Here is a 16,668-nt window from a genome sequence, read left to right on the forward strand (position 1 = left end):
AGAGCAAAATGAAGACCATTAGTAACCGGGGTCTTCTACAAACCCGTTCCCATCAACAGTCTCAGATTCAGTGGGGTGGTTCTCATAGCGGTACATCGCACTTGGTTGGAATTGATGCCAGCAGCTAAAATTGTTAGTACTAAGTTGCACAATTGAGAGAGGATATATCAACTAACCTTGGAGCTTGAAGCACATATCGAGCCATTGCCTCACGGAACCGGCCCTTGTATTCCCTGGGACTTGTGACCGTTGGGCGATTGCGGCCACCGCCACCAAATCCTTTGTCCTTGATCCAGGACTCGAGCTTTTTGTCCCAGGTGTACGTGCGGATGCAGTCAATGATCCCTACCACCAGTTCGTTGCGGCTTTCATCGATGGCGATCATGAGCGAGTAGTCCATGACGTCTTGACGACCCAAGAAGAGTGTGTCATTCCACACACTTTGGCCAAGAAGCTTCTTTGAGTGCTCGCGGGCAAAGAGAGGTGTCTCATAGATGAAATCCACCATGTTCTCGTCCAAGAGAACCTCATTCCGTTCGCCGGTGCTCTCAACTTTGCGGTTTCGCATCGAGCCTTTCAGATCAAAGATGCGCGTAGGAACACGGTCGTAGAACAAGTTCTCCATTAGCAACAAGAACCAATTGAACTCCATTCCTGTGACGGGGTTCTTGATGATGACTTGGTAAAAGCCAAACATCTTGGCGATTGCGGAAGGGAGTTCATGGAACAGGGCCTCGGACATGATTTGGAAATAGGCCGGGGCAAATTTGAGGAAAGCCTGCGTCTCAATGGGCGAGAGCGATTTGAGAATGAAACGGTCGTCAAGGGTCTTCAGGAACAACGATTTGGTTTTGCCACCTTTTGAGTCCCACTTTGCGCACCGAGACAACGACTCGACGACTCGATCTGCCACACCACACTTTTTGCGCAGAGCATCAAACTGCTCAGCGTAGAACACTTTGCACAGCATCTTGGCCTGGCCTTCTTGGAATTGATATTTCAGGTGTGTGCCCGTAGGTCGCAAGAGAGCATGTTCGACCCGTGCTTCCTTCGCAGCCTCGATGTCATCTCCGTCAATTGGTTGTTTTTCTTCCGCCTCATCAAACCGTTGTTGAATGCTTGAAAGTTTTTCTTTGTAGTCGGAAGAGTCCAAAGCAAACGCTACCAAAGAGCTTGGTTCATCCTCGCGAACAATAATGTTGCAATCAGCAAAGACATGATCCATGACACTGAGTGGATAGTCAAGAGACGGCCACCCACTTGCAGAACGTTCAGACCAGAAGTTTGTCAGAATTTTCAGAAGCGTAGTGCGCTCGTGTTTAGGGAGTTCTTTGAAGTCAATTGAATCGTCCTCTGTTGACTGCTTGGTCTCTTCATGGGAATCCACCGGATGGAGATCTTCAACCATGTTTTGATCCTCATCACTTTGGTGGTCATCCGCTTCGCCACCGGACAATAATTGGTTGTCAGGGGAGGGTGCCCTGTCCACTTCTATAGGCGCTGGTGAAGAATCATCTGGTGGAGAGGGCTCATCATGAGTTATATCATCATGCGTAAGTTCATCGCTCCTGCGACTCATGTCGTTCATTGGGATCCGTGGAGCCGAGGGCAGAGATTCGTAGCTATCGACGGGTGGTTCCCGTTCTTCAACAGCCTCTCGTACATTTCGATAGACCTCCACGATGGGCTTCGAGGACGCCAATGGAAATGCTCGGGATTGAGTGCCCTTGGCAGCGCGTTGACGTCTTTCGCGCTGTCTCTCCTTTTCGAACTCACGGCTCAATTGTTCAAAATGCCTGGCAAGATTGGAAACCTGCGACATTCCCCTTTTTACTAGGAGTAGACCGTGGGATAAGTGAGTGACCTGAAGCAAATCGGGCAGTCTTGAGGGAATTCAAGCCCAAGCGATCGCTCAGCTTTCTATCCGATGGCTTTGTTGATGATTGACCTGCAGGCTTTTCCGGATCGATTGGGTTGGTGAACGCTAACTTCAACCCTGGAAGTTGAATGCTTTGAGATGATCGTGGTAGATTTGCTGGCTGAGACTGAGCACGCACAAGCGGAGGGGATCGTACCTTACTAGTGCGTCGAAAGGCTGCCTCGGTAGGTCTCGGTATCGCTGAAGGCCGACGCACCGGTGTACTTGGCATGTCAGAAGCCCCGCTGTCTTCGGTCTCACTCTTGGTTTCTTGATCAGGAATTTCAGCAATCTCAGAATTTTCCGGTGGTGATGATTCCGATGATCCGTCGCCGGGGATCATCACCGGAAGATCAGTCTTGATGGGAGGTTCATTTGAAATGGCAGCATGGCCGACGGAGTTGCATTCCGACTGACCCGTAGGAACAGCCAAGTCGAGATGACGGACTTCTTCTTGTGAGACAGCCTCATCCTGGGGAGAGGACCTCGTTCCACCGGCTGTATGGAGTGATAAAGTTGCTTCCTCGGCCGACGATGGAGGAGAGGGCAACTCAACTTCGTCGAGTTCCTCGCGGTGCTTTTTGCCAGTATGCTCCTCGACGACGGAGACTAGTACATTCTGTGCCTTTTCTGGTGACAGTGTCATGCGTCGCATCATCCGTGGCCTGTCGACTGCCAGGTTGTGTTCATCCTCGACGTCTGTAGGAGTCTGAAGGGCATCATCTGTAGAAACCGATGCTGCGTCTTTGTCGAGGAAGATCTTTTTGAGTTGCAACGTTGCCATATGCTTGATATCCTTTTCTGATGGGAAAAAGTTCATTTCGAAATCGGCAAATATCATGTCCCATTCGACAACCTTTTCTTGAACTGCACGGAGGACCTCATTCAGCGGTATAATCTCCCAGTAGCGAGAACTTGTGTATCTGTCTTGCAAGTGTCGGACCAAAGAGCTATGGTCTTCATGACCCTTCTTGATCAAAGTTTCAATTTCCGTCTTGCAGCTCTCGACTAGCTCGGGAATAACACTCGTGATTTTGATGCTTTTCAATCGATCTTGTACAGACGCCATAAATTTGCTGAGACGTTCCTCGGTACGCAAGTATACTTCGTTCCTCAGCTTCAGATCGTTGTCCACTTTCCAAGTGACACGAGGTCGTGGTACAATAATCTCGAGAAGACGAATGGGGTCATATTGGACTCGCACAGCAAGATCCTTGTAGCCAAAATAGTGGAAGTAATCCCGCCGCAAATCATGTGAACAACCTCCAGTACGAGCAAGCCAGTGTCTTCCCCAGAAAGACAGCTCCAAGTATTTTCCGAATGAATATTTCCATGTGCTCGACGACATAGGCATGACTTGGGTTTCATTACCACAAACTTTGCAACAGCTCCACATCAGCACGGAATTATGGAGCCCACGGAGCTTAGGAGGACAAGACTGGACCAGGACGCTGATCTGAGCCTCGCCATGGACGTACTGGCGGTGGTGTTCGAACATGCGCTTCTCGCAGCCGTTGATGTTGCATACGGAATTCGCTGCATGACAAAGGTCCTCGACATACTGCCCGATTGTAAGATCTGACTCGAAAATTGTGTCATCTCCATGCTCATTGTAGAATTCCAGGGCAAAAGTATCTGGCCCTGAGCAGGGGACTGAAGTTGTTGTGCACACAACACTGTAGAGAATGACTAGATTCTGATGCGCATAAGGGTCAAACATGTTAGGGTTTCCCGCCACGTAGGCTTCCCACTGGCGTGTTTGGGTTTGATGGTGATGAAGCGCCCGATCGTACTCGGCTTCATGCGCAGCACGCAATACTTCCTTGACTTTTGCTGGTGCATCTTGTGGTGATTGATGGACCATTTCCGGGGTTATGAGGACGAATTTCTGGGGTTTGGCCATTTCATCTATGGTCTGATGCGAGTTGCGGTCTTGATCACGAAGAGACTTCAGATATGAAAGTCTGCGTTCCATCTCGCGCGCACGCGTTAGGAGATATGGAGGCTCGAATTTGACAAAAGGAGAGGCCGACAAAATTTTTGTGTTATAGTCGTGAACCATCTCGTCATGGTATGTTGGCATTGGGATGTTGTCTGGAACTTTTGCAGCATCAGCATCAACGAGAATCTGATTATCAGAGATATCGCAAAGTTTCTCCTTTGTTTCCTGTTGAACAGTAGGTTGGTGGATTAGATGTGCGCCGCCTTCTTGAGTGATACTCTGGGGACTGGGTGTCTTGTCTTTGTCGGGCTGAACCGTCGGTTCATCGGTTGATATCCTCCCGAATTCATCCCGCATAAGATTTGTTTCTAGGCGAAGATTGTACACAACGTAGATCATGAACTCAGTGATCCTTTTAACATTCCCGAGGACTTGATCATCCCCTCCGCGCAGCATAATGGTACACCCGAGCTCTTTCGGACAGCCGGAGATGGACATATATGTTTTCCTTCGACCAGGATTAACATAGGTTTTCACGTCGAAACTGCTGCATTCACTATGCAATGTGGTCGTCAAGAGCTTGTCCATAGATGTCACAATTCTAGTCTGTGTACATCTCGACACGGCCTCGAGAACAGATGGTTTCACGTTGTATGCAGTCGCAATTCCGGCTTGCTCGAGGAGACCAAGAGCCAGGCCAGAAACAGTTTTCTCGACCAGCAGTAGGCTTGGACGCAATGCTGAGATCCGACTGACCAAGTTCTCTAGAAACTCGCGCTCCTGTCGAATAACAGGTTCGAGACTCATGAAATGTTGTTGCTGACGAGCGTATTCAAGAGGAAACGTGATGATCAAGATGTTTGGACGCGAAATGTGGCGCGACATGCCTTTCAGAGCCAAGTTCTTTGTGAAAACGAGTCCCGACACATAACAAGTGTCACTAGGGGCGCCACCCGGAACCTTCTTCAACTTTACGTAGTGTCGAATGTCCATATCATCCCCTTTTTGGACATCTGGATCGACCTCGTCTGCTGTTTTCAAGAGTATTGGCATCAAGGCGTCTGCCCAACTGTGGTCATTTGGCACGGCAGATTCTACAAGCAGTTGATGCAGAAGCTTTCGTACATGTTCAAGACTGGCTTTGTTCAATTCCACCGGTGGGGCATCATTGCCACTCATTGATGAGCTCCGAGTCATCTTGAGCCCGACCTTCTCTGTATTCTTGGGTGAAGATATGGCTGGCGCCGAGGTGTCATGAAGGGACATTTTGTCCTTTGATGTCCTGGGCGAAGGACGCGGTCGATAACTGCTAGCAACGCTCAGGTTTCGACGACGGGAGGCACGAGGTAGATTCACGGCTCTTGAACCGGTGATACTGGCTTCGTCTGCATCGCGATTCATGCTGGGAGTATTTCGGTCTCCAAAAGCAGACCTGCCCTTTTTCATGGCAGCAAGAAGCCCACCAAAGGATGCCCTCTCATTTTCACCCCCACTCTTGGACAGGGTGCCCTCAGACACTGCAGACAAGAGACTAGGTTGCTCATCGCCACTAGATGCGTCATCCGAGAGATATTGAGCAAGGTCAGGGTCAATGATATTATCTTTATGAAAAGCAGGGAGTCGAGATTCGGCGTCTATGTCTTCTGCATGTCGGCGTTGAAAGGGGGCTCGATCTTCATGGTACGACTTGAAACCCCGAATATATTGCTGACGAGAGTGGTGACGTTTGTGACTGATAGAGTGCGGTCTTCCCCCTAGCGAGGACCGCAGAGACCGCGAAGACGTAGGTCGTGCTAAAGGGCGATCAGAATCAATTTCAAGGACCGCCGAGCGGCGGTTATGTCCCTCTCCAGCCCGTCGTGTGGCCGGTATGGCCATCGTTGGTGTTCCCAGAATATTATCGACCGATTGAGACACAACCGAAGATGAATCATCGTCATCTGCAGATGCCCGCCCGGTATTAGTCCAGCCGAGTTCGGAGACTCGAGGATTGGCCACTATGGGGCTCTGCTCGCTATCAGAGAATTCAGATGAATCATCGTCGTGCGCGTTGATCATCTTCTCGCAGGGTTTGCAAACCCGAATACTTCCAGGTTGTCCGAACCGTGTTCCCGAAATAAGAAGGGTGCATTTCGAATCAAAGATTTGACCACACGTTCGACAGTGGTGTTTTCTGCGAAATGTTGTGAAAGGTTCTCCGCAATAGAAGCAGTCTTTGGCATTCTCGTCCCGCATCCAGAAGTCCCTGCTAAGCAGTTTACTGCTTAACTGCGACAAAAGACCGTCGCCCCCGGCGGGAGGTTGCCGCCTAGCTGGTAGAGATTGACCAGTATCTCGATCGAATTCAGTGCTCAAAGGGGGCAATGAAGAGACCGTTGTGGTAGTTTCGGCCGTGGAGGCCCGTGAAATCACGTAGCCAGGCAATCGCGCTGCTCGGGTTGAGGACGCTGACTCTTCATTCGACCTGCCAGGGGCTGTGGCCTTTGGAGGCTCATTGGGGTTCGCGCTGTCACGGGGAATATTTGTCTCCCTGTTGGGTTGGAGTCTTTCAGCATTGTATGGTACTTCATCATGAGAGGAGAGCGTTGATAGACTATTTGACAGAGAAACTGAAGCTTTCGGCTCTTCAGAAGGGAAAGATGTTCGTGATTTCGATCTTTCTTCCGAATGCTGTGATATATGGTCCTGAGGTGGCTCAGATTGCTTGTAATTTTCCATGTTAGTCAATTGCGAGGTGTTTTCGGCCAGCATTTGTTGGTCTGGAGTAGAGATGGACTTCCGAGACTGGTTATCTGGGGTATAGGTTGCCGAGAAGAGTGAGTCCTGGGAGTTGAATTCCTCGTGATGGCTGCTATGCATCTTTGCAGGCAGAACCGGCGAACTAGAAAGGTCCTGACTCAATGAAGAGGATGTTTGACTCATGGAAAGATCCAAAGGGCCTTCCTTGCTGACGATACTTATCGATCCTGCATTATGGTTTCCCTGGAAGGGGCCATTGACGGAGCTGCTTCTTGAGCGGTCGGGTTTTCCGATTACGTTCATATGAAACTGAGTGACAGCAGGATCTGCCACAGTGGCGCTACCAGTGGCTTTCGTTGACGGAGCACTGGGCTTGGTTCCAGGGGATGGCGACACGGAGGCCTTGGAAGATATGCTGCCACTTTTGGAGGATATTCTTGATCTCTTTCCTACGTTCGATGGTTGCACAGAATCTTGATGGGTGTGAAAGTCTGGCACAACAGGCGAGTGGAGCCTTGATCCTTGCGACGGGTTGGGCTGTGATAGCGGGTAGTCGACGGAGCTTGTAGCAAGATCTGAGACAGGTTTTGCCATCGAAGGCTCCGACAAAGGACCCTTGGCTGCAGCAGTTTCTGTCGCATTTTTGTCTGTAGACTTTCCACCACCGCTGACAATATCTCTCACTCCCCCGACGGAAGTCCTAAAGCGACTATACAGACCGCTTAGTCCGCCTTGTAACTCGTCGGACAGTCCTTTCTCGTCTGATGTAGCAGCTGGATCTGGCGGGCTAGTGAAATCGTTGAAGAGAGTGAGCGATTCGGACTGGTACGCTGCATTATGGTAGTTATCCAGAGCTGCATTCATTGATTCTCTTTCGGTCTGAGTCGTGGCCATAGAGTCATGTGATCCGCGTCGCCCAAGAGGAAGCGAGTTGGAAGGTACGGATGGACTGTGCGAGTCCTGGGACTGCTGAGAATCCATGGCCAAGTTAGGCAGAAAGGTCTCAGATCATCTCCATACAGGATACACCGCGGATAGCCGATAATCATTCGGGGACAGGACTGCGGGAAGGTCTCAGGTTTTGGCGAGTTTGGAAGAAGGAGAAGAAGACCAAGGATCCAATAAAGGCATCTGTCAGCTGTCAGGGTGATCAAAGAAACTTCTTTGGACAAAAAGAATAGATCCCTTTGCCCTCCGCACTTTGAATGACGTGGTGGTGCTGAGTAAGCTAGGCGCGTCTCCAGGGCTCCCCTCGGCAGGTAATCGATAAGACGCGGTTGAGTGGTGGATTTTTGATATGGTGCGACCTTTTCTTTTCTTTTCTTTTTTTTTCGACAAACGCTGGGGATACAAGCATTCAATGCTCACTGCTTACAGTCTTACCAGCTATGACCCATATGCTGTGTGTCAAGTTGATCACAAGGCTGGATTCGTACGATGAATCCAGTGAGTCCCTGGATCGCGGCTTTGGCCGACCAATGTCTCTCATTCTACCTCGGTCAAAATGATAAAGATGAAGTCCAGGTGGAGGATGTTGATGGATGCCTCAGTTTCAGTATTCGCAGCCCCGTACCCAAGGCAGCCATTGTTGTATTGGTAAGATATCTTAACCGGATGCAAAACAAGGAAAGAAAAAAAGAATTGTCGCTAACTATATGACTCTTGTGTATTAGTGGGAACAAGGAGAGCACAATCACCGTGCCACACTCACAGACTCAAAGAATCAGATTGATGCCATTATTTCACGAGACTCGCCGGACACACAGGGGGCAACCTCTCCCTGCCCCCCGTCGATCAAAGGAGGCCCCAGGCATCTGGTTGAACTTTCCGATATCAAGATCATTTTTACATACTCAGCAGCCAGCCCGGATATCTGCCTTCACATCAATCACATTACTATCCACCGGAATGCGGTCCCAAAGGGGGATGTGCCGAAGCCAAAACTCAAGAAGACAGTGGCTCTCAGGGCCCTAATGACTATGGTGTGCGAGAAAATCCAAAAGACCCGAGGGCATGCTGGCTCCAACAGTCAAACAACTACTGGCTTGACGGACTCATTTATCTCCCATTCTGATCAAACCATACCTCATTCTCAAATCCACTCGTCATCACAATTGCTATTCTCCCAACCCCCGCCTAATATGTGCCATGGTGCACCAAAGGGTAATTCAATGGCCAATCGCGTTTCCCTCAACGGGTCATCGGATCTTCTAGGACTGCTTGCGCCTGCCCATCCGATTCAAACGAAAGAAACAGTCACTAAAGATGAAATAAAGTGAGTGGCACTACAAGACATTGACAGATCTCTAACCGGAATACAACATTTATTCCGGAGACTTTCTAGCAACACTGCTGATGCGAGGTGCACTAGTAAATCTCCTCCCGATCCATCTTCCGTCAATATCATACGAGAAGAAGTGGACAACTTCATAGCGCAGTGTAGGAGTCAGGTTGAACAATCTCCAAATCAGTCGGATGATCATGGCCAGGCTCGTACCATTGGAACGGTGGAAACCCAGCAGTTTTCAAAGAAAAGAAATCGTGGCAGCACAGATGCGCCATCGCCAGCAGCTCATGAAAATGACCTAGGTCCACAGGGCCGGCAAACTCCAAAAACATCACCCTCCAAGAAGCGGCAGCGTACCAATGCTGGAGTGGTGATACCAGCGGACCCAACTGGATTTGAACAAGTGCAAACCAAGCCCGTGCCATCAGTTCCTAGCGGGGGGGTCATAAGCACCAAACCAGAAATTGTGTGCCCATCTACAACAAATCCATGGGAAGGAATGACAAAAATACCTTTGAGCGAAGTTGATATTCCAAAAGATCAGGCAGAACTGTTGGAAGGGCTTAAATGGATCCCTCAGGATCCCGGCGTATCTACACCTCTATGCCATGTACCACCTCATCTTTTGACGCTGTGGAACAAGGTTGCACGAAGACGGCAACATTTGGCAGAAGAAGCAGAAGCAGATGAAGCAGATGAAGAGGAGCAAGTATCTGAACGTGCCCCTACCCCGACCCCGCAAGATCCCTCTACATCTCCCCTACCATGGTCTCAATCCCCAGATAGGAGCTCCGCTCGAGATGTTCTTCCACGGGACACCGCTTCTCCCCCAACATTCGTAAGGCCTACCAGAAAAGTTTCTACGCCATGCAGTACTCATTATAGCATTGTTCGATCTGCGGAAGATGGCGATGTTAGCATGGTGAATGGATTTTGCAGTGCTCCTCATCCAGGGCAGGAGGATATCAACACAGCAGACCAGCAACGTTCGCCGTTTTTTGAGGAAATACCCACAAACCCGAGAAACCCGGTGTCTTTGGACCGCGATCTCGGCGATGACCCATCCCCAAATCACGAGGCTTCAACATCCCTTGATATGGTCAATGACCAACCTCAAACTCGGATACAGGAATATTCTTGTGATGAAACACCCGTGGAGAACCCCCCACTTAAATCTGAAATGAGTGATGAATCAAGTAGCGATGAAAGCGACGAGCCAGAGATGGAAACATATGTTCCTTACGCTCTGGGTGGAAGCCTTCCATTAAGCAGTCAGCCTGAGCAGGAACTTCCTAGCTCGGGGCCGTCGCTTCCAAAATTTGCAGGGGGGACCATCCAAGTTGTGGAGACACCTGCAGTCCATACCACACGTCTGAATCCTGATAAGAAACAGAGAGCTGGGTTTCAGCCCCCGAGCTCTCAGCAGCCATACTCTCAGGCTCCGAAGACATCCCCCTCGTCTCGAGTTCTCAATACCTACCGCTCACAAAATAGCAACGGGCACAGTTACCTATCCCAGGAGGCACCAAATCCATCTTTGCCGGTATTGGGAGACGAATCACTGCGAGTGGATGTTCTTGGTACTCAGACTCAAACGAGCAGCATACACGCACCATCACAAGGGACAGTCCAGTCGTCCTCGGACGTCGTACTCGATTCATCGAGACCTGCTCAACGACAGCGTGGGTCATCCATCTTCCATCTAGACCCCTCGGACGACCCGTCATCTTTTCCTTATGCCAGGTCTCACTCTCTGCCCATGTCCCAACTTCATGAACCAAGCCAAGATTCTTCGAGAGGATTTTCCCTCGGCGGAGCCTCGCAGGTACCGGAATTGTCCCCTATGAAATTCACTACCTGGGTCGCTGCTCAGGGAGAATCACCTTCCAAATATTCACGTCCTCCGCGCCCCAAGAGTGCTGATGCTGGCCAAAACACATCTCACAGTCCAAATGTCGAGTTGGTAGCACGGCGACAGGGCTTTATCGGCAAGTCTGACAAGTACGCTGAAGCACAGACAATCTATGAAAAGTTCTGCAATGATTATTCACCGTATTCTGGCGATTTCGCTCACTTCACTGGGATGTGCTCGAAACTGCAGACAATGCGGCAAAAAGGCCAACTACAACGGTCATTTCTCTGGGATGACTTCGTCATTCAACATTTGAAAGAGTACCCGTGCTACTTTTCGGGGCTTTCATCTCAAGAGTCCAAGGCACTTCAATACGAGGACTTTTTCTGCTCACGATTCTCCCGCCCCCAACACAAAAAGAGAAGCCTCACAGCCCACGGAGTTGACATAGTCGCGTCTCAGTTTGTTCCACCTACTAGTGTCGAGCCAGGAAATCCGCTGGTTCCACACCAAGCGACAATCCAAAGCCAGGTAACCCAGGATAAAGTGTCGCAAAGCGAAGTGCGCAACGCTTCTTTCACAGGCAGTCTTGTGGAAGAAATCCCAGCCCTACATGTCCAGTCCTTCGATGATGTTCCTGCTCCGGATGGCCCCATGCCCACTACAACGCAGTCATCGTCATCCTCTGCCAGTATCGGCTCGGATTCCGTTGAGGTTAAAGAAGAACCAGATGATTCTTTCAATGAACCACCGATTGGCTCCCGAATTATTACGAGCAGCAATGATCAAAAGCCTGTGCCCTCCAGTCATGATGAAGAGATGGTTGATGCAACGCAATACGACACAGATAACACTCGCATTGCGCCTGATGTGAACGACCCCGACATTACCGAAACCGGCATGGACGATATTGACGAGACAGAAGAAGGAGATGATACTCACCATGAAACCGCCAGCATTGAACTTGGCGATGACACCGACGATCGGCGCCTCTCTGCCTCCCCCGCCCCGCCCGCGGCCGCGGCCCTGGGTGGTCTGAAAGCTGCCGAGCCCGAGCCACCAAGGCAGCGAAGACCCTGGTTCCGATCTCTTCGGGAAATGTTCCCCAAAGGTCCTGTGTGGTCCGACGACCCCGACACGCCGTTCAAGCGTTGGGCTCGCCAAGACCAGAACATTCCTCAGGAAATCAGGCGTCGCGGTGGAGCTAGGGTTCTAACTGATGAGAAGGGGGTCATCCGTTGGCCCACCTACAATCAGGAGAAGAACCCTGATCCCTAGGAACTCCTTTTATTCATGAATTTGTATTTATATTTTCTATGGGCCAGTGGCTCAGCGCATCGGCAAGGAGTACGCATAATGGCAGATACCATTTGATTTTCATGCTTACTCGAGCAAAGGGAAACAAAACATGGGAGGGTGTATTATCTCATTTTTCAGATTCAGATTTGTGTTATTTCTCTTGTACAATATCTTCTAACCACCTAGCCCTGGATGTTGAACCAGAAGATCCAAGCCTTAAACCGGTTGAACCCCCTTTCATATTACTGATGATAATACTTCGTATCAACCCAGAATTCACTAAATCTAGTCATACGCGTGTTTCATAAATTTGAAAAGCCACAAAACATCCCCCAATCGGACTTATGCTTCCGAAATTCCCCGTGGGGCCCCAACGCCTCTGACGGCATCGAATAATATCAGTGCAAATATGTATGTAGCGAAGTAGAGATCGGCAGCAGTCAGGCTTGGGCCTCGCTGCAGATCCTAGCTTTGGCCCTTAAGGCCCCTCACGTCCGCAGGGGCCATTGTCTCATTTCAGGATAATGTGAACCATATGGACTTACGGCGATGACTTCTTGATCCAGAAACCTATGTTGTATGAGATATTTTATTGTTGACGGTTTGTACTGTCATATCCCATTTGAACAAAATAGCGCTACGAGATAGGAGATTCAAGAGCCGGATGTTAATTGTAGATGGATTTTGTATTTGGAAGAATTTGCAGGCAGATAGGTACTAATGATTCCTCCGTAGAGGATCAGAAAAATATACAGAAATGCAATTGTTCCCTCCCATAGAGATTATAGTCCCGTTGTGCAAAATGGCATGAAGATCGTAAAAAAAATCGAGGAAAAGGACATGGGTCATAAAAAAATTTACAAAAAGCCACGATAACGCCTTGGTATCACCAATCTAAAATCGCTCCAGAATTGGGTGTACAGTTATAGAAACCCCGCATATTTTTAGGCGTGACGGAAGGGCTCGTAGGCGCTTGACTGCTGGTTGTTGTGGGTCATGGGGATATCATTGTGGTGGGCAGGGGGAGGAGGGTAGGAGGTGCTGTAACCGTGCTGGGGAGCATGGGGCTCCTGGGAACCGAAGGGAGGGTGGGCGGCACCAATGGGCTCATAAGTGTAGGGAGCCTTCTCTGCAGTGACGCTGCCGCGGTTGTTGCGGCGGTCCTTGTGGCTGTAGGGCGAGCGGCCGGAGCAGCAACAGGTGCTGAGCATCCAGAAGATAGTGGCTCCGAGAGAGAAAGCAACTGCGAGCCATGTAGCGACGTAGATGTTCTTGCCCAAGCCTACCTCGCCACCGTAGACCTTGAGTGCTGTGCCGAGGGAGCCCTTTGCGATGGAGAACATGATGGTCGAGGTGAGCGATGCGGCAAGAGTGAAGAGGAAAGAAACAATCGAGATAATGGTGGTGACACAGCTGCCCCAGCGGCTGAAGATGGCGAAGATGCCAAGCAGGACCTGGGCGCAGGTGGCAATAAATGCGACTAGGTAGGCGATGAACATCCACTTAGAGACGGCCTTGTAAACTTTCATGATCTTCTTCACGCTGCTACCAAGCTCCTTCTCAAGCTGGGCCTCGCTCATGCCCAGGACCGAAGCCGGGTTGAAGTAGAACTGGGCCTTGGGTTCTGTGCATGAAGAGATGGTATCCTTGCTGCCGGTAGAATTTCCCTCGCAGTAACCCCAGAGACCAATGTCGTAGAAATCCGCAATGTTGGCATCATCCTGCAATGTTTTGATGGTGGACGAGATCTCGGCTTCGCTGACATCAGTGATACCGGCATCGCTGAGGCGATCTGTGATTTCTGTTGTAATTGCCGATCCTGAACTGATGTTCGAGAGGTCAAGCTATAGATTATTAGCATTAGCGGGCGCAGTAACCATGTGGAAAGTTTAATCACTTACACGAATGAAGTATAAATCGTTCAAAGTAGAAGAACTGGCTTTTGTGCAACCCAATCCCACCATAATGATGCAGATCAGTGACGCGATAGTCAAGACATAGGGCGTGAAGATACACGCAATGCGACCGGCTTTTCCCATAATGAATTGAGATGTATTGATGGAAAATATAGGAATATAGATAAAGATAGTGAGAGATGAATGAGAAGTGGAGAGATGAGAATGGGGGAAATGACTTTAATATAAATGCGCCCGAGAAAGAAGAGAGAGTAAACAACGTACAACCTAAAAAGGCACAGCCTCTCAAAAAGAAACTCCAGCCTCCCATGGAAGGAGGCGCAGGATCAGCGGACCAATCAGCGAGCAATCACGTCGCCGGGGCCACGTTTGCTTCTATTTGAGGCTTAGGCTAGTCCTATTTGGGTTTAGCGGAATCCTTCTCTGTTTATCCCTCCATCCACATACAATTCAATTCAATATACAACATACAGTCAGATCAGTAAGAAGAACAACAATTTGGGAGATACAATGTTGTTTATATGCAAGCCATTATTCTCCTAAGCATTATAAGCTCATTTTATCGATCTTAAATATCTAAGATATCCCCCAATTTACACTCCGTATTTATAGTGTACAAATCCAATCTATCAGTTCTGACCCAAGATCAACATTCCAATAGCCAAAACAGAATCCGAGCCTCGTCATCCTCTTCTGATCAGCCTTGTGGGTCATTTTCAAATTTTCCCTCTCCGCCTCAAGACTGCGTAAGCCTGGGTATGGACTACCCATTGTGTGTGAGATAGATGCCAGGCTCCCCTATTCTTTTCTCTTGGCATTATCTCCCGTATCCCATATCCCGCCCTTTCCTCCAAGGCTACTCCGTATACCATTCCACTCTCCGCTGTCTCTCCACTAATGGTGATGCCTTGTTCTATATTTATATATTTTTTTTTAAAGATAAACTTCTCTCAATCCAGGTTAATCCCGCGCTGATGAACCTAACTATTGCGCACCTTCAATTTTCCGAGATCTTTTTCGGAAAAACCATGCGCTGATCGACAACACCTCTCATATGGCCACAACTGATACATGAGCTATGTTGTAACTATAGCCATCATTGAAAATTTTGATCTTTTTCTCTGGTACCTCCCTGAACACTAAAAAAAACTTGTGTTGATCACGAAAAGCTTTTTGAAGAAAATATATGTTGTAGCAACCCAACTTGATAACTCACATACCACATATAGAGTACCTATGTTCATATTCGCCTCAGTCGACAGGATTCACTCCAAGTATGGTTCCAACGTTGACAACATCCCCGTGTACGCCGTCCCGCTGGCAGGCTCCATACTAAAGATATAATCACCCCACCAAGGTCCAGCAGCCCACCACAATGCCCCGAGCCAGACCTCCGAGTTATCACCCATATAATCAAGCATCCCCGTAATCGCCGTCTTGCAATTGTCATTCACACCACCGGCAAACTCCCCTATGACTCCAACCTTCTTATTATCCTTCAGCCACTGAGTCGCGTCCGTCACGCGCTCTTTTCCAATCGTCGTCGACACACACGTCTCGCTCGTGCCGGATCCGTCCGAGTCGAGATACTGGTGCATTTCGTAGATGATCTTGTCTTGGGGATCGGTTAGGGCCTTCAGGTTATCGTTCACCTTGGTCCAGGTCCACGCGCCGGTGTAGGAGTTGCCCTCCACGAAGATATATTGGCTTTTTGCCCCAGCTGAGCGAATACCGTCAATGGCTGCCTGGTTGAGCTTAAGGACGAGATCTTGGTCCATGTCATGGTATTCGTTGTCTGTGCATGAGATTTGGTTAACGGAAGGCCTGGGATGTGATTAATGGGTTGGGGTACTACTGACTTGTGTCGAAAATGACTAGCTCATTCGAAACGAATTTGCCTGCAACGTTCTTCCAGAATGTCTGGAAGTCGGAGGTGGTTGAAATGATCTCGCCGTTGCTGTGTGCACCCATAAGCCTCGATTCACTCGCTCGTTCATTTTTAATCTTGATAGAACACCTACTATCTTCCATAGTTATGCGGATCAAGCACAGCATGGGATCCTCCATCAGTGATGGCTTTCACCGTCTGCCATAGATCAGTATCCGCTTGTTTTCCTTCAAGTAGATATGGCACAACATACCTCGGTCAGATTGGTTAGATAGCCAGCGTCAAACTCTCCCGTCATGGAGTTCGGTACCAGCCGTTCCATCCTGAAGGCCACCCGGAAGATGTTCATTCCTTTTCCCTTCAATGTTTGGATCGCGCTAGCATCGGGGAAGATATAATCGGTTCCCTATTCCGAATATTTATCAGTTGAGATCCTCCGAAGACATATATTTAGCCCACTCACATAGACACCGGGAAGGTTGGTCTCGCCAAATTCAGCTCCAGATTCGCTTGCTCCAAACCCTATATAAACAAATTGTCAATGGACGATCAGAAACATATTTTGAATTCATGGAATCGAACATTTGAAAGGCGAAGCTCTCTTTGCATGGTTGTTGGCAGGAGCTGCTGCTGCCGATGCAGCCACAGCGGCGAGGAGAGCAACGTGATTGAATCTCATATTGAAAATCCAAGCTCTTTGTTGTATGGAACAAATGTTTATGACTCGAAAAGAAGAAGAGCGATGTGATGGCAATGCGAAATGATACCAACGTCCGGGGCGAACTTGTGCATTTTATAGTTATCTTGTTAGTCAATTAACGTATAAG

General features: G+C 49.2%; 4 protein-coding genes across 4 annotated transcripts; 1 reads left to right on the forward strand and 3 right to left on the reverse strand.

The window, feature by feature from the left end:
- Positions 1–18: 18 nt before the first annotated feature.
- N7516_004801 (1-phosphatidylinositol-3-phosphate 5-kinase FAB1) lies at positions 19–7,580 on the reverse strand (the record flags this gene model as incomplete). Its single annotated transcript, XM_057217521.1, has 3 exons — positions 19–124; positions 177–1,796; positions 1,846–7,580. The coding sequence occupies 3 exons, from the start codon at positions 7,578–7,580 to the stop codon at positions 19–21; spliced, it is 7,461 nt and encodes a 2,486-aa protein (XP_057079404.1).
- A 363-nt stretch (positions 7,581–7,943) lies between these two features.
- On the forward strand, positions 7,944–12,016 carry N7516_004802 (uncharacterized protein; the record flags this gene model as incomplete). The annotated part of the gene is made up of 3 exons (XM_057217522.1): positions 7,944–8,195; positions 8,273–8,874; positions 8,944–12,016. Exons 1-3 carry the CDS (start codon positions 8,037–8,039, stop codon positions 12,014–12,016), a joined length of 3,834 nt encoding a protein of 1,277 aa, XP_057079405.1. The 5' UTR covers positions 7,944–8,036.
- Positions 12,017–12,981: 965 nt separating this feature from the next.
- N7516_004803 (SUR7/PalI family protein) lies at positions 12,982–14,076 on the reverse strand (the record flags this gene model as incomplete). The annotated part of the gene is made up of 2 exons (XM_057217523.1): positions 12,982–13,881; positions 13,939–14,076. 2 exons carry the CDS (start codon positions 14,074–14,076, stop codon positions 12,982–12,984), a joined length of 1,038 nt encoding a protein of 345 aa, XP_057079406.1.
- Positions 14,077–15,218: 1,142 nt separating this feature from the next.
- On the reverse strand, positions 15,219–16,520 carry N7516_004804 (glycoside hydrolase family 5 protein; the record flags this gene model as incomplete). Its single annotated transcript, XM_057217524.1, has 6 exons — positions 15,219–15,748; positions 15,813–15,910; positions 15,975–16,039; positions 16,095–16,247; positions 16,305–16,363; positions 16,424–16,520. The coding sequence occupies 6 exons, from the start codon at positions 16,518–16,520 to the stop codon at positions 15,219–15,221; spliced, it is 1,002 nt and encodes a 333-aa protein (XP_057079407.1).
- Between the last annotated feature and the right edge of the window lie 148 nt (positions 16,521–16,668).

Source organism: Penicillium verrucosum (genome assembly GCF_028828655.1).
Source record: "Penicillium verrucosum strain IBT 35672 chromosome Unknown utg000001l_segment0_segment0, whole genome shotgun sequence".
NCBI lineage: Eukaryota > Fungi > Ascomycota > Eurotiomycetes > Eurotiales > Aspergillaceae > Penicillium > Penicillium verrucosum.